We start from the raw sequence: 24,761 nt of genomic DNA, 5'->3' as shown, positions 1-24,761 counted from the left end.
ATGATAAGCATTCATTACGTGGCTCCTACAGAGGTGAGCTAGTATTTCTTCCACTCGAATAAAACACTAAAATAAGTTATTTTTCAAGTACTTTGTTATAAACAGTTGCTAGACTATCATATTGTTAATAACTATTTGTTTATATCAGTAGGCCTACTCAGTAGACTGTGAATAGACATGCGCAAACCTAGTGATCGAATGATGAACATTACAATAAAAAAAAATGTTATCAGCTAAAAAGCTGTCCAATGACCTACGTAGATGCAGTGCGAACACGTCCGACATGTATTTTACTAATATGGGCCTACAGCAGTAAATTATTTTCTGACAATGTCGCCTTAGTCTATCAGTAAAGAAAATGAAGCTAGACTACATGCCAGTGTATCTGCCGTCCAAATCGTGTCAAAATCTTAATATATATTTTCATCAACACTGATGTCTGGTCGTTAAAAATGGGCAAAATATCAGCACGCTGTCACTTTTATAAAGGCATTACCGTAAAACCTTCAACTACAAGCAAGCCATTTTTTCTTTGCATTGAAAATCGGACGGACGACGGATAAAAGTGTATGCCTTCGAATTCATGGCAGAGGCATATAGTCGATAGCAAAAAGACAGATAGACAGATGGATGGACATTTGAGTGAATAAAAACTAAAAGAAAAAATAAAATGAAACAACAGACACGATATCAGCTATTACGTAAAATCACTTTATTATGTTATTTATAACAACCAATACGTTACGTACAATGAACTGTACATACATGTATATAGGTCATGGACATTTATCATCGTTAATAGCGCACTAAAAACGTCTTTACTGTAGCATATAAAAATAAATGAAGACAACCTAAAATATGTCATATATATCATTTTGGCTTATTGTTATAACTAACGTAAGTCACAACTGCAGATATTGATCAACAAACGAAATTTGAACATCAGTCTAACGTCATACTAATTTTATACAAACTTATATGTATGGTACGGCAAATTTTGGCATCAGTTTTTACAAAAATACGAGTGTCTTTTCTCGACATGGACAGAACTATGGTCAACTTAGAACATTTTATAACAACACGTGACTTATTACACAAAAACAATTTCAATAATAAACAGGTATTGACGATAAGTACATATAATGCAAAGGTAACAGACAATTATCATTCGGAAAAGTACACGTAAAATAGACTTCAATACGCTGTACCCTGAAACCAGTTTGGAGATGTTATTTCACATATTGATATTGGCAAAGAGTACATCAAATAATCTCGCGAATTTAATTCGTAAACGTGTCACCATATCCTGTTAAATGATGACCAACTTTCAATACATATTACATTAGATTATCTCCAATAAGTTCCATTTTCATATGAAATGCATGTAACGAGTCTTAAGAGTTCTCCATTTCGTCGAGCCTCGGGTGGCACAGTGGTAACACACTTGCCTTTCAACAAGACGGTCGAAGTTCGATTCCCAGAATGGACGTGAAAAACATATGGGGTCACCTAACCCAACCACGTGGGTTCTCTGCCACAGTAAGACGCTCGCGCGCTTTTATTCGGGCCAACAAGCGTGATAAATATAAGTTGATATAACTTGTTTCGTAATTGTTGTAAAATAAATAAAGTTTACATCAAGCCTCTGGCGAGTTTGAATGAACATTAATTTCGTAACGAGTTTCATGAATTTCAAATGAAATGGCAACTAATTTAAGATATTGTTTATCGCATAACAAAAATATGTTTGGAAATATCCGCGAAAAACATAATTTCGTCAATCTAAAATGGCGATATTTTCACCGTACCATATCATCACAATTGAAACAACAAGAAGCTATACAGCCAATTAAACCTCAGTAACAGTTAAAATGTCATTGGTATCTGTCTGGTCACGTTTAAACCACAATATTAACCTTAACATTTAACCCATCATCACCAAAGATAAGCTAGTTGTGCCGGTATGGTTTTGGGAGAAATCCACAAATCCAACGGTAGATTTTCCTGTACTGTATATTGCAATATTGAACAGAGTGTTAGTTCTGCGTAGACGAGTGTCGGAAATCGCCCAGTTCGGAAACCACGCGTTCTAGTCTGACAGAGTGACAGGTGAGTTTAATTAACTATTTTTCAATGGTTGAAAATATTTCCTTTTTATTTCAGTTTCCTATACTTCTACATTAGTTTTATACAGAAAACAAAATATGACATATTTTACGATGTTAGAAATCAAAGTTTTGTTGAAATCGTTAACTTTGATCCATCTCGAATGGAATCGAAGCTTTTATCTTGTGTACCAATCAAGGAATGGGTACATTTAGAGAAGTAGATACGAGTCGTGGTTTGTACACAATTCTCGTTGTGGTTGCTGTATAACTAAATACAACATATTCTGAAGTAATAAAATGTTCAGTAAAAGACATTTCACAACACAACCATCGCCCGTCCTCCCAATTTAATATGCCTAACGTTACATTCGAAAAATCTATTTTGATCAAAATTACGCTTCTGTCGGCGTATCGTCTCTCAGTGTAGCGAGTGGAGAAGTCACCATACCCTGATAGGACATTGTCACACTGGGTTAGCGACACGGACCTGCCTACATACCTATAGACCTGTCTACATACCTACATACCTGTCTACATACCTATAGACCTACCTACATACCTATAGACCTGCCTACATACCTACAGACCTACCTACATACCTACATACCTATAGACCTACCTACATACCTACAGACCTGCCTACATACCTACAGACCTGCCTACATACCTATAGACCTACCTACATACCTACATACCTATAGACCTGCCTACATACCTACAGACCTGCCTACATACCTACAGACCTGCCTACATACCTACAGACCTGCCTACATACCTACAGACCTGCCTACATACCTACAGACCTACCTACATACCTACAGACCTGCCTACATACCTATAGACCTGCCTACATACCTACAGACCTGCCTACATACCTATAGACCTGCCTACATACCTATAGACCTGCCTACATACCTATAGACCTGCCTACATACCTACAGACCTGCCTACATACCTACATACCTGCCTTCATACCTATAGACCTGCCTACATACCTATATATCTGCCTACATACCTATAGATCTGCCTACATACCTATAGACCTGCCTACATACCTACAGACCTGCCTACATACCTACAGACCTGCCTACATACCTATAGACCTGCCTACATACCTACATACCTGCCTACATACCTATAGATCTGCCTACATACCTATATATACATGCCTACATACCTATAGACCTGCCTACATACCTATAGATCTGCCTACATACCTATAGATCTGCCTACATACCTAAAGACCTGCCTACATACCTACATACCTGCCTACATACCTATAGACCTGCCTACATACCTATAGACCTGCCTAAATACATATAGACCTGCCTACATACCTATAGACCTGCCTACATACATATAGACCTGCCTACATACCTATAGATCTGCCTACATACCTATAGACCTGCCTACATACCTATAGACCTGCCTACATACCTACATACCTGCCTACATACATAAAGACCTGCCTACATACCTACAGACCTGCCTACATACCTACAGACCTGCCTACATACCTATAGACCTGCCTACATACCTATAGACCTACTCATACAACTATAGACCTGCCTACATACCTATAGACCTGCCTACATACCTATAGATCTGCCTACATACATATAGACAGGCGCACAGACTATAGACCTACCCATACAACTATAGACCTGCCTACATACCTATAGATCTGCCTACATACATATAGACCTGCCTACATACCTATAGACCTGCCTACATACCTATAGACCTGCCTACATACATATAGACCTGCCTACATACATATAGACAGGCGCACAGACTACAGACCTGCCTACATACCTATAGACCTGCCTACATACCTATAGACCTGCCTACATACCTACATACCTACATACCTATATACCTGTCCACACAACTATCGACCTGTCCACACAACTATAGACCTGACCACACAACTATAGACCTGTCCACACTATAGACCTGTCCACACTATAGACCTGACCACACAACTATAGACCTGTCCATACAACTATAAACCTGTCCATACAACTATAAACCTGTCCATACAACTATATATATCTGTCCACACAACTACGTGTCTGTCCACACAACTATAGATCTGCCCATACAACTATAAACCTGTCCATACAACTATAAACCTGTCCATACAACTATAGATCTGTCCACACAACTATAGATCTGTCCACACTATAAACCTGTCCATACAACTATAGACCTGTCCACACAACTATAAACCTGTCCACACAACTACAGACCTGTCCACCCAACTATAGACCTGTCCATACAACTATAGACCTGTCCACACTATAGACCTGTACACACTATAGACCTGTACACACTATAGACCTGTACACACTATAGACCTGTCCACACTGTAGACCTGTCCACACTATAGACCTGTCCACACTATAGACTTGTCCACACTGTAGACCTGTCCACACTATAGACTTGTCCACACTATAGACCTGTCCATACTATAGACCTGTCCATACTATAGACCTGTCCACACTATAGACCTGTCCACACTATAGACCTGTCCACACTATAGACCTGTCCACACTATAGACCTGTCCATACTATCGACCTGTCCACACTATCGACCTGTCCACACTATAGACCTGTCCACACTATAGACCTGTACACACTATAGACCTGTCCACGCTATAGACCTGTCCACACTATAGACCTGTCCACACAACTATAGACCTGTCCACACTATAGATCTGTCCACACAACTATAGACCTGTCGACACAACTATATACCTGTCCACACTATAGACCTGTCGACACAACTATAGACCTGTCCACACTATAGACCTGTCCACACTCTAGACCTGTCCACACAACTATAGACCTGTCCACACTATAGACCTGTCCACACTATAGACCTGTCCACACTCTAGACCTGTCCACACTATATACCTGTCCACACAACTATAGACCTGTCCACACTATAGACCTGTCCACATTATAGACCTATCGACACAACTATAGACCTGTCGACACAACTATAGACCTGTCCACACTATAGACCTGTCCACACTATAGACCTGTCCACACTATAGACCTGTCCACACTATAGACCTGTCCACACTATAGACCTGTCGACACAACTATAGACCTGTCGACACAACTATAGACCTGTCGACACAACTATAGACCTGTCCACACTATAGACCTGTCCACACTATAGACCTGTCCACACTATAGACCTGTCCACACTATAGACATGTCCACACTATAGACCTGTCCACACTATAGACATGTCCACACTATAGACCTGTCCACACTATAGACCTGTCCATACTATAGACCTGTCCACACTATAGACCTGTCCACACTATAGACCTGTCCACACTATAGACCTGTCCATACTATAGACCTGTCCACACTATAGACCTGTCCACACTATAGACCTGTCCACACTAGACCTTCCCACACTATAGACCTGTCCACACTATAGACCTGTCCACACTATAGACCTGTCCACACTATAGACCTGTCCACACTATAGACCTGTCCACACAACTATAGACCTGTCCACACAACTATAGACCTGTCCACACAACTATAGACCTGTCCACACTATAGATCTGTCCACACAACTATAGACCTGTCCACACTATAGACTTGTCCACACTATAGACCTGTCCACACTATAGACTTGTCCACACTATAGACCTGTCCACACTATAGACCTGTCCACACTATAGATCTGTCCACACTATAGACCTGTCCACACTATAGACCTGTCCACACTATAGACCTGTCCACACTATAGACCTGTCCACACTATAGACCTGTCCACACTATAGACCTGTCCACACTATAGACCTGTCCACACTATAGACCTGTCCACACTATAGACCTGTCCACACTATAGACCTGTCCACACTATAGACCTGTCCACACTATAGACCTGTCGACACAACTATAGACCTGTCCACACTATAGTCCTGTCCACACTATAGACCTGTCCACACTATAGACCTGTCCACACTATAGACCTGTCCACACTATAGACCTGTCCACACTATATACCTGTACACACTATAAACCTGTCCACACTATAGACCTGTCCACACTATAGACCTGTACACACTATATACCTGTCCACACTATAAACCTGTCCACACTATATACCTGTCCACACTATAGACCTGTCCACACAACTATAGACCTGTCCACATTATAGACCTGTCCACACTATAGACCTGTCCACACTATAGACCTGTCCACACTATAGACCTGTACACACTATAGACCTGTACACACTATATACCTGTCGACACAACTATAGAACTATCCACACTATAGACCTGTCCACACTATAGAACTATCCACACTATAGACCTGTCCACACTATAGACCTGTCCACACTATAGACTTGTCCACACAACTATAGACCTGTCCACATTATAGACCTGTCCACACTATAGACCTGTCCACACTATAGACCTGTACACACTATAGACCTGTCCACACTATAGACCTGTCCACACTATAGACCTGTCCACACTATAGACCTGTACACACTATAGACCTGTCCACACTATAGACCTATCCACACTATAGACCTGTCCACACTATAGACCTGTCCACACTATAGACCTGCCCACAGAAAAGCTGACATACCAACACAACTGACATATCCCCACAACTGACATACCAACACAACTGACATATCCCCACAACTGACATACCCACACAACTGACATATCCCCACTTCAAACCTGTCGCCACAACTACAGTCGTTTCCTGCACACAATCCCCGACCTTTTATCGTAGCTATACAGACCTGTTCCCCCATCCCCACCTACTGTCAGATCCCATTGATACTAAAGCGAGTCCCTTCATCAACGAAGACAAAATGTGGATAAAATCCTATCATTTCTACAGAACATGAAGGATATGCCCATTGAGCTAACACCCTCCTTCACCAAATTTGATCAAGGTGTTTATGACAAGTAGCGATTCATAGAAAAAAGTTGACTGACCAATGGAGGACGGACGCCACAGAATGTCACGAACTCACTTGGCCCTTAGGGTCAGGTGAGCTAAAACAGTGATGGTTTGACTAACAAGTTGTGTGTTTTAACACCGAACAAACACGCAATGACATTTGATATCTGGAGTTGTAATAACGACATCTTGATTTGACCGAATCATGACACGGTGATCTAAGTACGGGACACATAGAACTTTTCACATACAAATCCCTGATAGATTCATGAAGTTATCATGTCACATTTCCACAGGAAAATAACTTTTATCTTTTCCACCTTACTAATCGTTAAAACAACAATGCACACATAATTCATATAGCTGTCTGCCGCAAACACACATACATCTGTACAACATTTGTCACCAATAACACAACCATGGTGACATGTGGGATTAGAGTCAATAAATCTGTGTTCAATAAATAACGACAGCGCAAAATATACAGTACATGTACTTTGACACAAATTCATAATACTCCATAATACACAGGTCATTTCGAAAAAAATATATATATTCTAAAATTAAATTTAAATATGTCCTCTTTATCAGTTGGGCTGCTACAACAATCACTATATAGCAGACAACACTTTTCATCTAATCACAAGTAGCGTCCATGTGTTCATGTTTTCTACGCCGGATGTAGATTTTGATCTTAGAATTTGTGCACAAACTTCCTGTTCCGGTACATGTACATCTAGATATAACTTGGTTAAATAGTCACATCATTTTAACGGCACACCAACAGGAATTAATGTAATGCCACAACACTTACAATATTTATCAGCATCACCCAGCAGTTCCGTATCATTTTCATAAACAAAAACAATATAGTAAAAATCCTCGACACACGATGTAGTTAGTGGTGTGTGGTGCTCAACGCGTGTGTTATAAAGACAAATTGTAACAGGATGTATCTATTCCAACCCTTTAATTATATCAATGTTTCTTCAATTAGCAAATATTTGTGAGTTGGTGTAATATTGCTTGTTATTGAATACTAAGTATACCATATATAAAGAGGTTATGATTAACAAAAAATGTTATCTAGAAAGTGTAGAACATATTTATATCAACAGCAAACACATTTCTAGGAAGCCTAATAAGTTGCAAGAAAACTTATTTTGAAAATCTTCAATCTCAAATCCTGTTAAAATCATGCTTCTGAAATTTTACGTTAAGCTGGATTTCTTTTTAATGGATTTCATATTTTATACACGACAAAATACTTTTAAAGGGAAATAAAAGTACAGTGTAGTTCACACATTAAATTATACACCACAAAGTTCACCACAAAGTGGATAGTTGTGACTTGGACTTGGACGAATTCCCCGGACACTAATAAACCAAATGATTCCATGTAGGCGGTCGTTTCCCCCCGTTAACGGCGGTATAATTATTGTTTTCCGTTGCACCCAGTGGTGTGTATCGCTGACGACAATACCAGGAGTTGAAGTTATAAAACTGTCATGATTTGTCACAGGGACTTGGTACAAATTCATACACCATAAATATATATAATATCGGGGACAGGATTGAGATTGTATACCAAGTTCGCGTGTGGAATGTTATTAGCATGTTCTATAATACTGTTTTTGTTTTGAAAGTATCCTGATAAACCAAACAGCATCTTGTCCAAATTGAGGGACAATAAGTGGCGCTTGTTAGCATTAGTGTTGAGTTGGAGCACAAGCAAAGTCGGCTTGTTTGTGCCCATTTAGCTGGCCTGCAGTATGTTGTTGCCGGTGGGAGTTTTCTAGGAAACGTCCAAGTGTCATCATGGCACAGCTATCGATGCCGGTGAAACCTGGTCGCATTCTTGGCGGGTCCGCAGCGAGTGCCACTGCGCAACCGGTGATCGGTGCGAGTTTAACATCCGGCTCCAGTGAGTGAACTCGTGCGGGCCCGTCCCGTATTTGCCAATAACTACTCGACCCACGAAATCATCCCGGCTTTTGGAGTTATAATCCCACACCGTTACAACGATGCTAGTATTTTCCAACTGTTGTGGTGTTACGTTGAAACTGACCGACTCGTTGAAAACAGGGTCAATCGTATTTTTCTTACAGGTGGTTTTCTTGGTCTTGATCGGCTTCTCGAAGTGAACCATGGTGACCTTCACGAAAGGGTCTGTAAACAGTAATTAAATTGAGTTACATATCTTCCTATTATCGTTGTTGGACCAAAAGTCAATAAATAAATCGAATTCAATCTACCAAGGTATAGAGCGACCTGACTACAAAGTGTCAATCATCTGTTAATGTCTTTGTTTACCACACGTGCTACTGTACGCATGGACAGATGCATGTAGTGCAGCTTTTATTTGGTAACGCTGAATTAATGTAATAAAGTCCCCCGTAATTTTCGTACATGTGATAATGTAGACATCACGGGAATGAAGAATTTACGGAGATTCTATCTATAACCAGGTACGTTAATGCTGATTTAAAGAAATAGTGAGACAGCGACCACTCAAATTAGTCTGTGAATCGAGTGAATGTATCTCGGGCACAGCGACTGATCTGTGCGGCTCAGCATCACAACAAAGACGTTATATATGTATATTCAAATGTCAATATTAATATTTTATATGATCTGGGCTCTCGTAGCAAACAGCGAGTGTTAACGCGTTGTCTTGGATACCATGGTTACATTCACTGGGCGCATCTATTAATCCAACGTTACCATTGAACACATCCGTTCGAGGCTTAGTCTAATTCACAAAACTACAATTAGTCACTTTGATATTACTAATACAAAACCAAGACGATTAACACGTGAACAGAGTATATGTCACAATATAACATATTTACATGACCCACAATTTGTCTGTGATCGTCCAGATTACATACATGTACTTACCTGGTCCTCACCTGTCCGTCCGTCCGTCCGTCCTGATTACAAACCAGATTCCCCGATCACGTATGTCTGTCCGTCCTAATCACATACCTGATCCACGACGAAGTATGCCTGTCGGTCCCGACCATGTCTGTCTGTCTGACTATCCAGGTCACATACTTATCTGATCCCTCGATCATGTCTGTGTGTGTGTCTGTCTGTCTGTCTGACTATCCAGGTCACATACTTATCTGATCCCTCGACCATGTCTGTGTGTCTGTCTGTCTGAATACTTACCTGATCCCCCGACCATGTCCGTCTGACTATCCAGATCACATACTTACCTGAACCCCTGACCATGTCTGTCTGTCTGTCTGTCTGACTATCCAGATCACATACTTACCTGATCCCCCGATCATGTCTGTCTGTCTGTCTGTCCGAATATCCAGATCACTAACCTACCTGATCCTCCGACCATGTCTGTTTGTCTGACTATCCAGATCACTAACTTACCTGATCCCCCGATCATGTCTGTCTGTCTGTCTGACTATCCAGATCACTAACTTACCTGATCCCCCGATCATGTCTGTCTGTCTGTCTGACTATCCAGATCACTAACTTACCTGATCCCCCGACCATGTCTGTCTGTCTGACTATCTAGATCACTAACCTACCTGATCCCCGACCACGTCTGTCTGTCTGACTATCCAGATCACTACCTTACCTGATCCCCCGACCATGTCTGTCTGTCTGACTATCCAGATCACTAACTTACCTGATCCCCCGACCATGTCTGTCTGTAGGAGCTGTTTGGCCTTGATCACGTCGATGTTCAGTCGTCCAGCACTCGGCAGGTAGTTCAGGGACAGGAGAATCTCACCAAGGTCCTGTCGCTCCTGTAAATCATTCAGCCAACACATTACTCATAATCCAGTAAAATACCCACAACTTACTCTCTGATCAAATCACTCCGCCAACACATCACTCATAATCCAGTAAAATACCCACAACTTACTCTCTGATCAAATCACTCCGCCAACACATTACTCATAATCCAGTAAAATACCCACAACTTACTCTCTGATCAAATCACTCCGCCAACACATCACTCATAATCCAGTAAAATACCCACAACTTACTCTCTGATCAAATCACTCCGCCGACACATCACTCATATTCCAGTAAAATACCTACAACTTACTCTCTGATCAAATCACTCCGCCAACACATCACTCATAACCGGTAAAATACCTACAACTTACTCTCTGATCAAATCACTCCGCCAACACATCACTCATAACCGGTAAAATACCTACAACTTACTCTCTGATCAAATCACTCCGCCAAGACATCACTCATATTCCAGTAAAATACCTACAACTTACTCTGATCAAATCACTCCGCCAACACAACAACTTTTCACCAAGATATATCACCAACGAATATCTCCAATAAACCCACACTAATATATGTGTCAGTTGCCAGGTGGCACAGTTTACAACACATGCGCATTCATCATTTAAGAAGACGAGGAGTGAAAAGGTGGGTTTTCTCCGGGAATCCGAGTTGCGTATAGCTTATTTCAAAATTGTTGTGATATGGATTAATCTTAATTAAATGACATATTGATATATCACAGATATTGTTGAGTTATACACAAGTGGTCTGCGGGTTGGTCGACATATTTAGAATGACACCTTACTAGTTTTATCCGGGCAGACAAAGATACATGTACAATAAAGGAAAGGCCTATTCGCCCTTGGGTCTGATCTCCTCCCCCCAACCCCCACCCCCCAACCCCCCAACCCCCACCCCCAGCCCCCACCCCCCAACCCCCAAACCCCCAACCCCCACTCCCACCCCCCACCCCACTCCCCGGCATTGACATAACAGACATAGTCGCCTTATACAACCGCGCAAGTGGATCTGTGATTGCGAGCACATATTGTAACTATAATGGAAAAGTGAAAAATGGGGTAATGGTGCTGGTGTGGGGAGAGGGGGGGGGGGGGGGGGGGTATGTATTAATTAGCAACGAAACAGATGGGTTTTTTTATCCACAGCCAAATTCAGAGAAATCAATCAAGATTTAATTAACAGAGCTTATAGTCTGATCAGTGATTTTGATAAGTACTATGTGTATAATTACAGGCGTCTGCTTCTGGTTAGTATTAACAGAAGAAAACAAATATCCGAGTTTAATTCCGTTTTATTCGCAGTTATTAGATATAGCGCGAAAATAAGCATTCAGCTAATCTTCAATCATATTTAATGCGGAATGTTTAGGCGTTGTTGCGCGAGAGTGTGAAAACCGCGAATCATTAGCTTCGTAACATCAAACCTCGAAATGGAAGACACGACGAACGTGCCCTTCGAAAATTAAATCCCGACCTTGCGGATATAATCAATTCGCATTTTAGAAAATAGCAACAAGTAGCTCCGACCACAGGTATCTGGTTAGTATTTATAGAAAGAAATTATCAGTCCCTACTCCTACCATATAACCAGATGTAGACACCTGTGCTCCGACTTACATGTTTAACTAATACAATGTGTACCGGAAGTTACGCTAACAGTTTCATTGGCCATTATATACGTAATGTATTGTATTGCATGCTTGAGTAAAGTAACAGTAATCGAGGCTGGGATTTGTTATTGACAATGTTCTCTGAAACATTTACGGTCAGTCATCGAGTAAGGACAACGATGGCCATATGTTGTACCATGTCGATTTACGGCGATAATTCCCAGCTGATATGTAACGATTTCATGTCACGATGAATATCATTGCATGGATAAAAAATCTTAAATTACTTAAATTGAAAACCGGGTAAAATCTAAAATAACTTGATATGATGATAAGAGAGGAGACATAAAAGGCATTAGGTAACTGTCGGCCAGTGATTATCAATCGTCAATATATATATATATATCAGTATCATTCATATCGACTGTATACTACCATTTGGTAACAGTTCAATGCTTAAATGTATACTGTAAATTGTTCAATGCTTAAATGTACATTTACTCCGATAGCATTTACACATCGAACTATGATAGCTCAGCACATCCGTATATAAATATAACACCACGTGTATTCTACAAATCTACTATGAAATCAATGTCACATTGATCACAGGGACCTGAGAATTTGTTACAATCTCAGCATTTGGACCTTCCCTAGTATGTATAGCACTAACAAATTCTCAGGTCCCTGTGACATCGACTGCGTGCGTCTGGATAAAATAAAAAAAAAAAGGCGCTGCACGTGCGAAATTTTGAAGCAGCATAATAAATAGAGACTATATAGGTTAATTAAATTAAGTCACAACTTATGTTTATGTATTCTAAGGCCTACTTTTTATACTATATAAGTGAGAGAAAATACCTTGATAACGTTTGGGCATCACATACACATTAAATGAAATGTTATTTATTTAACAACAATTGCAAACCAAGTTATACCAACTTATAGATTACTCATATTGGTCCAGATGGCAGCACGTGGGGGGTCTTATCTTGCGATGACACTGAAATTCCCGGAGAAAACCCATGAGGTCAGGTTAGTGACCGCATATTTTATCACGCCAAATCGATCGGGGAATACTAAGAACCTCAGCTGTCTAGTTGAAAGGTAAACTTGTGTTACCACTGTGTCATCCCATCGCCCACATAATATATCGTATCGCATCCGTAAACACAAACATATTTACATGTATATAATATCCCATACACTTAATGACATATTATAACCCATACACTTAATGACATATCATACCCCATACACTTAATGACATATCATACCCCATACACTTAATGGCATATCATACCCAATACACTTAATGGCATATCATACCCAATACACTTAATGCCATATCATATCCCATACACTGAATGACATATCATACCCAATACAATTAATGACATATCATACCCCGTACACTTAATGACATATCATACCGCCATACACTTAATGACATATCATACCCCCATACACTTAATGACATATCATACCCCCATACACTTAATGCCATATCATATCCCATACACTGAATGACATATCATACCCCATACAATTAATGACATATCATACCCCGTACATTTAATGACATATCATACACCGTACACTTAATGACATATCATACCCCATACATTTAATGACATATCATACCCAATACACTTAATGACATATCATACCCCATAAAGTTAATGACATATCATACCCCCATACACTTAATGACATATCATACCCCATACACTTAATGAAATATCATACACCATACACTTAATGACAGCATAACTTTGGTTACCTTACCCCGAATGTGTACCAGACCATCCCATTCCCAATCTACAACATAACTTTGGTTACCTAACCCCGAATTTGTACCAGACCATCCCAGTCCCAATCTACAACATAACTTTGGTTACCTAACCCCGAATGTGTACCAGACCATCCCAGTCCCAATCTACAACATAACTTTGGTTACCTAACCCCGAATGTGAACCAGACCATCCCAGTCCCAATCTACAACATAACTTTGGTTACCTAACCCCGAATGTGTACCAGACCATCCCATTCCCAATCTACAACATAACTTTGGTTACCTAACCCCGAATGTGTACCAGACCATCCCAGTCCCAATCTACAACATAACTTTGGTTACCTAACCCCGAATGTGTACCAGACCATCCCATTCCCAATCTACAACATAACTTTGGTTACCTAACCCCGAATTTGTACCAGACCATCCCAGTCCCAATCTACAACATAACTTTGGTTACCTAACCCCGAATGTGTACCAGACCATCCCAGTCCCAATCTACAACATAACGTTGGTTACCTAACCCCGAATGTGTACCAGACCATGACAGTCCCAATCTATAACATAACTTTGGTTACCTTAGTGCTTGGCATCAGTGGCTTCCACATGTGACCTCCCTTAATGAGATTGATGTTGGAGAGAGGCAGGTACACCTGTCCAATGATACAATGGCGCGAAAATCTGTCGAAATCTTTGATGAGAATCTCCAGAGTTCTCATCTGTGCTTCATGGAATGGAATTTCAAACATGAAGTACTCGTTCCAAGTCGGATTCTGTGTTTTACGTTGTACGGAAGTCTGCTGTGAATTTTTCTGGTCTGGTAACAAGCAAACCTTACAGTAAGGATTGGAGTGAGCCATGTCTTGTTTGTTTTCATCTAAACAATATGGCGGCGGCAAGTCCTTAGATTCAATCACCTTGACGACAAGAACTTTCGTGGATACTTCGTACTGTAGACCTATATGTATTTGGCCAAGCTGAAACTTAGCTAACTTTTCTTCGTCCGTCAGACACGGCTCGGCATCTTCCTCAACCTCGTACAAATCTCTCTGGAAGTTTTCGATGCTAATTTCAGTTTCACTTGGAAGACGTCGTCGACCTTGGCGCGGTTGAACACTTTCTTTGTTTGCCGCCCAAAATTCAATTGGCTTCATATCAATAATGGGCGTGTTCATTCCCTTCCGGAAGTCGCCGCTGATCTGAGAGGCAGACGACACCGAGTCCGTTCGTGAAGTCGCGGAATCCGATTCCACGCGATCTCGGAAACTTTTGTAGCTCTCGGCATTTGAACTAGTGGAATCAAGCCTTGAATTTGAATGTCTGAAGGAGTGCTGAATGTCAGATTTAGTGAGTTTCTGCTTTTTTCCATTAAGACAACACTCACAACAACCGCCATCTTGACAGCAGACATACTCGACAATCTTCTGCGCGCACATCTGTGACTACAACAGAGAAGAAAAAGCACATCAACAACCAAAAAAACAATGTCATTCCTTGCAAAACACACGCATGGACCATGCAGTTTTAGACAAGTAAATAGTAAGTATACATTCTTATATTTGCACGTAAAAATGCTCCTTTTCCATGTTGATTTTACTGTATCACGTGTAGGTAAGATAAACAGGGCTATGTATTTAGGATATCTCAATACTTTGAATACATAAAATGTTCACGAATCAAAATACCGAAGGAATGTTCTGTCGTAGATGAGGGATCAACATTGATAGGGGATCAACATTGATAGGGGATCAACATTGATAGTGGATCAACATTGATAGGTCACCAAATTCATCAGATTCATCAGAAGAAAAGATCTTAATAAAAATGTAATTTCATATCAATAAGCTTTACAGAATATCACAAGTTTTACTGTTCAATAATCCTTATGTGATACACATTTTAGTGAAAGCAAAGTACAGTACTTAAGTTATGCCGGGGGTTCATATCTTTAATTGATAATTATCATTGTCGACATGCCATACAATTAAAGACTAGCCTAGCAAATGTCTGCAACACCTAAATGGCCACGCTGCCATTGGCACCCCGAAACCTCAGTAGTTCCTGGGATTAACAAGTTGCATTGCACCAGGACGGGACTGGACGGGACGGGACTAGACGGGACGGACATGGGTAACACTGTATGCCCCCCCCCCCCCCCCCCCCCCCTTTTTTTTATGGCGGGTACATCAAAATTCTAGTAACAATGTCAACATACTGATTCCCATTTTAAGTTCGTTGTAATAATGTACAACAACATGCTATGATTTCTGGGTCCTCTATTAACGAGGATACGCTGTAAACTGACAGTTGAATTCACGGGTCCTGTATTAACCAAGTCACGGGTCCTGTATTAAGCAAGTCACGGGTCCTGTATTAACAAAGTCACGAGTCCTGTTTTAACCAAGTCACGGGATCAGTATTAACCAAGTCACGGGTCGTGTACTAACCAAGTCACGGGTCCTGTATTAACCAAGTCACGAGTCCTGTATTAACCAAGTCACGAGTCCTGTATTGACGAGGTCACGGGTCCTGTATTAACCAAGTCATGAGTCCTGTATTAACCAAGTCAAGGGTCCTGTATTAACCAAGTCACGGGTCCTGTATTAGCCAAGTCATGAGTCCTGTATTAACCAAGTCACGGGTCCTGTATTAGCCAAGTCACGGGTCTTGTATTAACGAAGTCACGGGTCGTGTATTAACGAGGTTAAGGGTCGTGTATTAACGAGGTTAAGGGTCGTGTATTAACCAAGTCACGGGTCCTGTATTAACCAAGTCATGGGGCGTGTACTAACCAAGTCACGGGTCCTGTATTAACCAAGTCACGGGTCGTGTATTAACCAAGTCACGGGTCTTGTATTAACGAGGTCACGGGTCTTGTATTGACGAGGTCACGGGTCCTGTATTAATAAGGTCACGGGTCCTGTATTAACCAAGTCACGGGTCATGTATTAACCAAGTCATGGGTCATGTATTAAGGAGGTCACGGGTCCTGTATTGACGAGGTCACGGGTCCTGTATTAATAAGGTCACGGGTCCTGTATTAATAAGGTCACGGGTCCTGTATTAACCAAGTCACGGGTCATGTATTAACCAAGTCACGGGTCATGTATTAACCAAGTCACGGGTCTTGTATTAACGAGGTCACGGGTCCTGTATTGACGAGGTCACGGGTCCTGTATTAATAAGGTCACGGGTCCTGTATTAATAAGGTCACGGGTCCTGTATTAACCAAGTCACGGGTCATGTATTAACCAAGTCATGGGTCATGTATTAACGAGGTCACGGGACCTGTATTAATAAGGTCACGGGTCCTGTATTAACCGAGTCACGGGTCCTGTATTAATAAGTTCACGGGTCCTGTATTAATAAGGTCACGGGTCCTGTATTAACGAGGTCACGGGTCCTGTATTAATAAGGTCACGGGTCCTGTATTAACCGAGTCACGGGTCCTGTATTAATAAGGTCACGGGTCCTGTATTAATAAGGTCACGGGTCCTGTATTAACGAGGTCACGGGTCCTGTATTAATAAGGTCACGGGTCCTGTATTAACGAGACTACGTTGCTTAATTGACAGTCGGTATTGTGTCTAGTTACATATAAATACAATCATTAGTTGGGGGAAAAAACATAAACGGCGGTTCATTCTGTGCACAATTCTGTCCAATCTTCTGAGGACAATAAAAGATATTTATCAACATTGCCCACCGGTCTCCAACATACAGTAATGGGCATTTGGCGCCCGAAAGGTCGTTAACAGCGATTCCATGACGTCATCAGTACACTCGACACGAGATACTCTCGAGGTGGCCATGGTCACCTCAGGTGGCTGTCAACGGTACACCCAGCATTACCAATAAATCTGTCGAGAATCTGCGAAAGGTGATATTGATTTTCGGTGAGAGAGTATGAAATCTCCACGCTAATGAACGATAGAGATTTGTGTGCTAGGCTTCAGGCTCTTCCCGATATGTATACATCGTACACGCCGAATCCTATACCATCGAATATGTCAATAAACGGCTCTGGTGACATGACGTACAGTAACAAAAATACAAGCACAACACGAATTCGGTTGTAAAACTGTAAATATCAACTGTCTGAGTATCCAATAAAATATCGAATATCGCTTAATTAAATATAATTCTTACTGACGCTGTATGCTTGATATTGTTATACAATGTTTCATTATCCTATTCATTCAAATTCTAGGATTTGTCATGGTTCATTGTCAGAACGTTGTAGTTAATCTCACTAAATTAACAAAACTGTTCATTTGATGTTTAAGCCAGGGAAATTCAAGTTTTGTGAGGTACATGTACTTACCGGAATGAACACCAGATGACCGAGTAAATTTCAGTTTGAATATAACGTAAGTGCTGCAGTGGTACAAAGGTCAATGTATATTTTCATTCTACGGGACTGAGAGGAAAGTTGGTTGAATACTGTTCACCCGGTTTTGGATTAAGAGGCTGGAGTTGTATCCACCTTGATGAGTGAACCATTTCAAAAAGATTTAAATCTCAGACATGCTGACGTACATTGTATTTACCAACGTCATTACAAGCACATGGTGTACATGGTGCATGAGGGGGTATTACCGACACGTGGTGTACATGTTACATGAGGGGGTATTACCAACACGTGGTGTGCATGGTACATGAGGGGGTATTACCAACACATGGTGTACATGGTGCATGAGGGGGTATTACCAACACATGGTGTACATGGTGCATGAGGGGGTATTACCAACACGTGGTGTACATGTTACATGAGGGGGTATTACCAACACATGGTGTACATGGTGCATGAGGGGGTATTACCGACACGTGGTGTACATGTTACATGAGGGGGTATTACCAACACATGGTGTACATGGTGCATGAGGGGGTATTACCGACACGTGGTGTACATGTTACATGAGGGGGTATTACCAACACATGGTGTACATGGTACATGAGGGGGTATTACCAACACGTGGTGTTCGTAGTACATGAGGGGGTATTACCAACACATGGTGTACATGGTGCATGAGGGGGTATTACCAACACGTGGTGTTCGTGGTACATGAGGGGGTATTACCAACACGTGGTGTGCATGGTACATGAGGGGGTATTACCAACACATGGTGTACATGGTGCATGAGGGGGTATTACCAACACGTGGTGTGCATGGTACATGAGGGGGTATTACCAACACATGGTGTACATGGTACATGAGGGGGTATTACCAACACGTGGTGTGCATGGTACATGAGGGGGTATTACCAACACATGGTGTACATGGTACATGAGGGGGTATTACCGACACGTGGTGTACATGTTACATGAGGGGGTATTACCAACACGTGGTGTTCGTGGCATATTAGACGGTATTACCGACACGTGATGTTTATGGCACATGAGACGGTATTGCTAACACTATTTGTACATGGTACACGAGACGGTATTACCGACACGTGATGTTTATGGCACATGAGACGGTATTGCTAACACTATTTGTACATGGTACACGAGTTGGTATTATCAACACGTGGTGTACATGCTACACGAGACGGTATTGCTTACACGATTTGTACACGGTACACGAGACGGTATTATCAACACGTGGTGTACATGGTACACGAGACGGTATTGCTAACACTATTTGTACATGATACACGAGACGGTATTATCAACACGTGGTGTACATGGTACACGAGACGGTATTGCTAACACTATTTGTACATGGTACACGAGACGGTATCATAACACGTGGTGTACATGGTACACGAGACGGTATTGCTAACACTATTTGTACATGGTACACGAGACGGTATCATAACACGTGGTGTACATGGTACACGAGACGGTATTGCTAACACTATTTGTACATGGTACACGAGACGGTATAGCTAACACGTTTTGTACATGGTACATGAGACGGTATTGCTAACACTATTTTTACATGGTACATGAAACGGTATTACCAACACGTGGTGTACATGGTACACGAGACGGTATTGCTAACACTATTTGTACATGGTACACGAGACGGTATTATAACACGTGGTGTACATGGTACACGAGACGGTATTGCTAACACTATTTGTACATTTGTACATGGTACATGAAACGGTATTACCAACACGTGGTGTACATGGTACACGAGACGGTATTGCTAACACTATTTGTACATGGTACACGAGACGGTATAGCTAACACGTTTTGTACATGGTACATGAGACGGTATTATAACACGTGGTATTGATGATACATGAGGCGGTATTACCAACACGTGGTGTACATGGTACATGAGGCGGTATTGCTAACACGAGTTGTACATGGTACACGAGACGGTATTGAACACGTGGTGTACATGGTACATGAGGCGGTATTGCTAACACGATTTGTACATGGTACATGAGACGGTATTGAACACGTGGTGTACATGATACATGAGGCGGTATTATAACACGTGGTGTTGATGATACATGAGGCGGTATTACCAACACGATTTGTACATGGTAACAACACGATTTGTACATGGTACATGAGGCGGTATTGCTAACGTTATTTGTACATGGTACATGAGACGGTATTATAACACGTGGTGTACATGGTACATGAGGCGGTATTGCTAACACGATTTGTACATGGTACACGAGACGGTATTATAACACGTGGTGTTGATGATACATGAGGCGGTATTACCAACACGATTTGTACATGGTAACAACACGATTTGTACATGGTACACGAGACGGTATTACAACACGTGGTGTACATGGTATATATATTACACGTGGTGTAACCTTATAAAAGACCTTTTGTTTTGTGAGTTTTAAAGTTTTAACCTAATAGAAATGAAAGGACGCAAACATCTATGATGAATTAAGGTGGCCAAGAGACGGAAACATTTATACACACCGATGTCAGGTAGACCAGATAGGTAGTAAAGAGACACACCGATGTCAGGTAGACCAGATAGGTAGTAAAGAGACAATCAAGTGTTATACATGGACTTCAGATGAAAATACCAAATTTCATTTCATCAGCCAATCAGATTAAAAATAGACTACTGAATGATTTTCTATTTACACGTGTGTCCAATGCTATGTTTGATTGTTTGAATTATTGAGCAATAAGGATATGTTACTGTAAAATATACTTGGATTTGTGGTATACATCTTAAACTCATTGCCACACGTGTTTCATGTTTTTGTCCTACCTATGTATAAGTAAAGAACAAAATCATCTCAAACTATATCACTGCGCGAGGCGAGTTGTAGTGCAGTCTAGACAGTTTGTGTCATTATAATTTAAATTCTCGATAAGCATTAGAAAAGGAAGCAATTCTTTCATTTATTCAGGAGGGAATGTCACCTCTTTGCAATACATTTTCGTTCCATTAAGCATTAAAAATGTTATAATCTAACGGAAAAAGTCTATCATTTAAATCTTGTAAGTCATACTGAAAAAAAAACTATAAAAAAGCCAAAACAACAACAGCAAAATCAAATATAATGATACTAAAAGAAATGATTACGTTAAGTCTATAATGTATACTGGTCGATATGTGCCATGCTTTTGTCACTGTAGGCTTCTAATAACAAGTCGGCCACGAAAACATGCAGAAACAATCCAGTCGGAAGTAGGCCTACTTGTCCCTGGAATCTTCAGAAGAATTCGATCACGAGCGCGTTTGATTTCGTATACGCATGCTCAATGTTAATCTACGAGATGAAGACGAATTAGCATAAATAAGCAACAGGTCAAAATGCATCAACATATCTTACATGTTAACACATTCCATACGCGATCACATTACAACCAAAAGACGAAAAATAATGGCTCGTTGGAAAAAGGCGAAGCCGCCAATCTATGCCGATATGAATCTTAGTAGATATCAGCAATAGAATAAAGACATTCGCTAGCCATCAACAAGAGATGTAGTCTTGCTCTTCCGCTACGGTTATCTGATAATCTTTTCCATACACAGTCGCGCATTACTATATGACAGCCCCTGATGATAAGCTGTCCACATGTAATGCAAATGTCTCCATATTGTGTCTGTTTATGATTAAATACGAGTCCATTGTAGGAAAGCAGATCGACCATATTCTACGATATGATGTGTAGTCTGTATTGACAATAAATATTGAGAGATGCATGACGGAAACAAAAACGCTTGCCACCTACCTTCGTCCACCATGTTGACGCCATGACTGCGATTTGTCTGTATTGACGTTCGATCGATGACGCCGAGACGGACAATGACTAGAATTGAGGCCGACGTTTTGCAGGCGCACAATCACACAAACCCACTTTTCTCCTAAATACTGTAATTTATGCACCGGTCGGTGTTGACACACCAGCGGCCCCGCCGTCCAGTGTAAGACTGTGCATGGGCCTCACTGTGACCCTGTGCGGGATAATCATAAAATCAATGTCACACGTAATTATCCTTCTATCTCATTGCAGTGGATATCATGCAACAGCTTGTCCTTGCTGCTACCAGTCAGCATTTCACTTACTAGCACATTTACCGTAACGTACAATCCGATAAAGGAAACCAGCTTACCTGTTTGTGTGTGTACACCTGGTGTTCACCGGCGTTTACCTGTTAGTGTGTGTTCACCGGTGTTCACCTGTTAGGCCTGGTGTGTGTACACCTGGTGTTCACCGGCGTTTACCTGTTAGTGTGTGTTCACCGGTGTTCACCTGTTAGGCCTAATGTGTGTTCACCTGGTGTTCACCGGCGTTTACCTGTTAGTATGTGTTCACCGGCGTTTACCTGTTAGTGTGTGTTCACCTGGTGTTCACCTGTTAGTGTGTGTACACTTGGTGTTCACCGGCGTTTACCTGTTAGTGTGTGTTCACCTGTAAGTGTGTGTACACTTGGTGTTCACCGGCGTTTACCTGTTAGTGTGTGTTCACCTGTTAGTGTGTGTACACCTGGTGTTCACCGGCGTTTACCTGTTAGTGTGTGTTCACCTGTTAGTGTGTGTACACCTGGTGTTCACCGGCGTTTACCTGTTAGTGTGTGTTCACTTGTTCGTGTATGTACACCTGGTGTTCACAGGTGTTCACCTTTCAGTGTGTATACACCTGGTGTTCACCAGTGTTCACCTGTCAGTGTGTGTTCACCTGGTGTTCACCGGTGTTTACCTGTTAGTGTGTGTACACTTGGTGTTCACCGGCGTTAACCTGTTAGTGTTTGTTCACCTGTTAGTGTGTGCTCACCTGGTGTTCACCTGTGTTTACCTGTTAGTGTGTGTTCACCTGTCAGTGTGTGTTCACCTGGTGTTCACCGGTGTTTACCTGTTAGTGTGTGTTTACCTGTTAGTGTGTGTTCACCGGTGTTTACCTGTTAGTGTGTGTTCGCCGGTGTTTACCTGTTCACCTGTTAGTGTGTGTACACCTGTGTTTACCTGTTAGTGTGTGTACACCTGTGTTTACCTGTTAGTGTGTGTACACCGGTGTTTACCTGTTAGTGTGTGTTAACCTGGTGTTCACCTGCTAGTGTGTGTTCACCGGTGTTTACCTGTTAGTGTGTGTTCACCGGTGTTAACCTGTTAGTGTGTGTTCACCTGGTGTTTACCTGTTAGTGTGTGTTCACCTGTTAGTGTGTGTTCACCTGGTGTTTACCTGTTAGTGTGTGTTCACCTGTTAGTGTGTGTTCACCTCTGGTGTTTACCTGTTAGTGTGTATTCACCTGCGTTTACCTGTTAGTGTGTGTTCACCGGTGTTTACCTGTTAGTGTGTGTTCACCTGGTGTTTACCTGTTAGTGTGTGTTCACCTGTTAGTGTGTGTTCACCTCTGGTGTTTACCTGTTAGTGTGTATTCACCTGCGTTTACCTGTTAGTGTGTGCTCACCGGTGTTTACCTGTTAGTGTGTGTTCACCTGGTGTTTACCTGTTAGTGTGTGTACACCTGGTGTTTACCTGTTAGTGTGTGTACACCTGGTGTTTACCTGTTAGTGTGTGTACACCTGGTGTTTACCTGTTAGTGTGTGTGCACCGGTGTTTACCTGTTAGGGTGTGCTCACCGGTGTTTACCTGTTAGTGTGTGTTCACCTGGTGTTTACCTGTTAGTGTGTGTTCACCTGGTGTTTACCTGTTAGTGTGTGTACACCTGGTGTTTACCTGTTAGAGTGTGTACACCTGGTGTTTACCTGTTAGTGTGTGTTCACCTGGTGTTTACCTGTTAGTGTGTGTTCACCTGTTAGTGTGTGTTCACCTGGTGTTTACCTGTTAGTGTGTGTACACCTGGTGTTTACCTGTTAGTGTGTGTACACCTGGTGTTTACCTGTTAGTGTGTGTTCACCGGTGTTTACCTGTTAGTGTGTGAGATACCTCGTTTCAATTTTCCTGTTGCTATGCGAGACACCTAGTCATGTTATGACGCACTTGTCGAATTGCATAATAAAAAACCTAATTGTAAAAGTAATTGGGTTTATCATATTAAAAATGAGCTTTGTAGTTTAGGTTTTGGTTATATTTGGAACAGCCAATA

General features: G+C 41.4%; 1 protein-coding gene across 15 annotated transcripts; it reads right to left on the bottom strand.

The window, feature by feature from the left end:
• Window positions 1-692: 692 nt before the first annotated feature.
• Window positions 693-22,670, bottom strand: LOC117335351 (synaptotagmin-17-like). Of its 15 annotated transcripts, none has more exons than XM_033895309.1 (7): window positions 22,445-22,670; window positions 14,845-15,708; window positions 10,720-10,840; window positions 6,530-9,236; window positions 6,215-6,353; window positions 3,486-6,024; window positions 693-3,223 (listed from the first exon to the last, which is right to left on the bottom strand). In XM_033895309.1, exons 1-4 carry the CDS (start codon window positions 22,466-22,468, stop codon window positions 8,884-8,886), a joined length of 1,362 nt encoding a protein of 453 aa, XP_033751200.1. In that variant the 5' UTR covers window positions 22,469-22,670; the 3' UTR covers window positions 693-3,223; window positions 3,486-6,024; window positions 6,215-6,353; window positions 6,530-8,883. The 15 variants fall into 15 exon arrangements, with proteins under 15 accessions (XP_033751200.1, XP_033751266.1, XP_033751250.1 ...); XM_033895375.1 differs by having other exon boundaries at window positions 693-3,832; window positions 3,873-6,024; XM_033895359.1 differs by having other exon boundaries at window positions 693-3,844; window positions 3,885-6,024.
• Between the last annotated feature and the right edge of the window lie 2,091 nt (window positions 22,671-24,761).

The sequence above is a fragment of the Pecten maximus genome, chromosome 1 (genome assembly GCF_902652985.1).
Source record: "Pecten maximus chromosome 1, xPecMax1.1, whole genome shotgun sequence".
Taxonomy (NCBI): domain Eukaryota; kingdom Metazoa; phylum Mollusca; class Bivalvia; order Pectinida; family Pectinidae; genus Pecten; species Pecten maximus.
This window is presented reverse-complemented; position numbering and strand designations above follow the sequence as displayed.

What these genes read in the sequence shown, in the direction of transcription:
- LOC117335351 (XM_033895291.1), bottom strand. Translation starts at nt 22,468, where the DNA reads ATGGCGTCAACATGGTGGACGAAG. An exon ending in CGTCAACATGGTGGACGAAG is followed by an intron (nt 15,709 to 22,444) that starts GTAGGTGGCAAG and finishes TCTCTGTTGTAG; the next exon opens with TCACAGATGTGCGCGCAGAA. An exon ending in CACTGATGCCAAGCACTAAG is followed by an intron (nt 10,841 to 14,844) that starts GTAACCAAAGTT and finishes AATGATTTACAG; the next exon opens with GAGCGACAGGACCTTGGTGA.